Source organism: Aplysia californica, unplaced genomic scaffold (genome assembly GCF_000002075.1).
Source record: "Aplysia californica isolate F4 #8 unplaced genomic scaffold, AplCal3.0 scaffold01275, whole genome shotgun sequence".
Classification (NCBI taxonomy): Eukaryota; Metazoa; Mollusca; class Gastropoda; order Aplysiida; family Aplysiidae; genus Aplysia; species Aplysia californica.
In genome coordinates this window covers 85776-86943 of record NW_004798545.1, presented here as the reverse complement: position 1 = coordinate 86943, position 1168 = coordinate 85776, and the positions used below count along the sequence as shown (strand labels likewise).

General features: G+C 48.5%; 1 protein-coding gene across 1 annotated transcript in view; it reads left to right on the top strand.

The window, feature by feature from the left end:
- Positions 1-78: 78 nt before the first annotated feature.
- LOC101857761 overlaps positions 79-1168 on the top strand; it is a gene marked incomplete at its 5' end in the record, with an annotated part of 19650 nt that continues 18560 nt past the window's right edge. Inside the window, 1 exon segment of the mRNA XM_035973479.1 lies at positions 79-294. Within this exon segment, the coding sequence (XP_035829372.1) occupies positions 79-294 (216 nt within the window).

The window sequence follows — 1168 nt, the reverse complement described above, 5'->3', positions numbered from 1 at the left end:
CCACCACCTCCACCACCACCACCACCATCATCACCCCCAACACCACCACCACCACCACCACCCCCACCATCACCACCATCACCACCACCACCACCATCCCCCCAGGCTCGGACCCTCCAAGAAAAGAAGAGCAAGCAGAAGCCTGTGTACATCGTGAAGCCCAGCGAGGGGTCCCAGGGGGACGGGATCTACCTGCTCCGTGACCCCCAGCAGTACGCCCACGCCAACGGGCGGAGTCACGTGGTACAGGAGTACATGAACAACGTGCTGTTGATTGACAAGTGGGTGCTGGATGTTGTTGTTGTTGTTGTTGTTTGGTTGTTTGTTTTTGTTGTTATGTGGATGTATGTGGCAGACGGGTTTTGTGGGCTACGGAATCAGTTCTTGTTTTTGTTGGTGTTGTTGTTGTTGTTTGTTTCTGATGTTGTATTTGTTGTTGTTGTTTTGTGTGTGTGGTAGCCTATCCTTTCGAATGGTTTGGAGCCCCGAAGAGCCCCGAAGAGCGTGCTCTTCGCCAGGGCCACCGCCTCTCTTGGGTAGTGGGTAATGCAGCCCAACCTCCCTGAATCCTCCCCAAAGAGATGCCACCGCCGGACCTCTGCGTTGTTGTTGTTGTTGTTGTTGTTGTTGTTGTTGTTGTTGTTGCTGTTGTGTGTGTGTGTGTGTGTGTGTGTGTGTGTGTGTGTGTGTGTGTGTGTGTGTGTGTGTGTGTGCATGGCGCCGACGGGTTTAGGGACCAACCGAGTCAGTTATGATAAGTTGTTGCTGCTGTTGTTATTGGTTTGTTGCTGTTGCTATATTATTATTGTTGTTATGCTGTTTGAATTTGTCGGGGTGATGACCGTTTTGTGTTGATGAGTGGAGAGCGCTGCTGCTAGGTCCCACTTTTTTCTTTCTCTCTGTTGTTGTTTCTACTTATTCCCTGCACTAAAGAACGTGTCTAAATAATGAATTCGAAGTTCTATTCTTACATTTTATAATGATGGCGAGGTGATTGTTGGGTGACGCTGTTGTTACTGTTGTTGTCGTTGTTGTGGCTGCTGTTGTTACTTGCTGTTCCTACTACTGTTGCTGCTGCTGCTGGTGTTGTTGTTGTTGTTGTTGTTGTTGTTGTTGTTGTTGTTGTTGTTGTTGTGTTGTTGTTGTTGTTGTTGTTGTTATCGTCAAC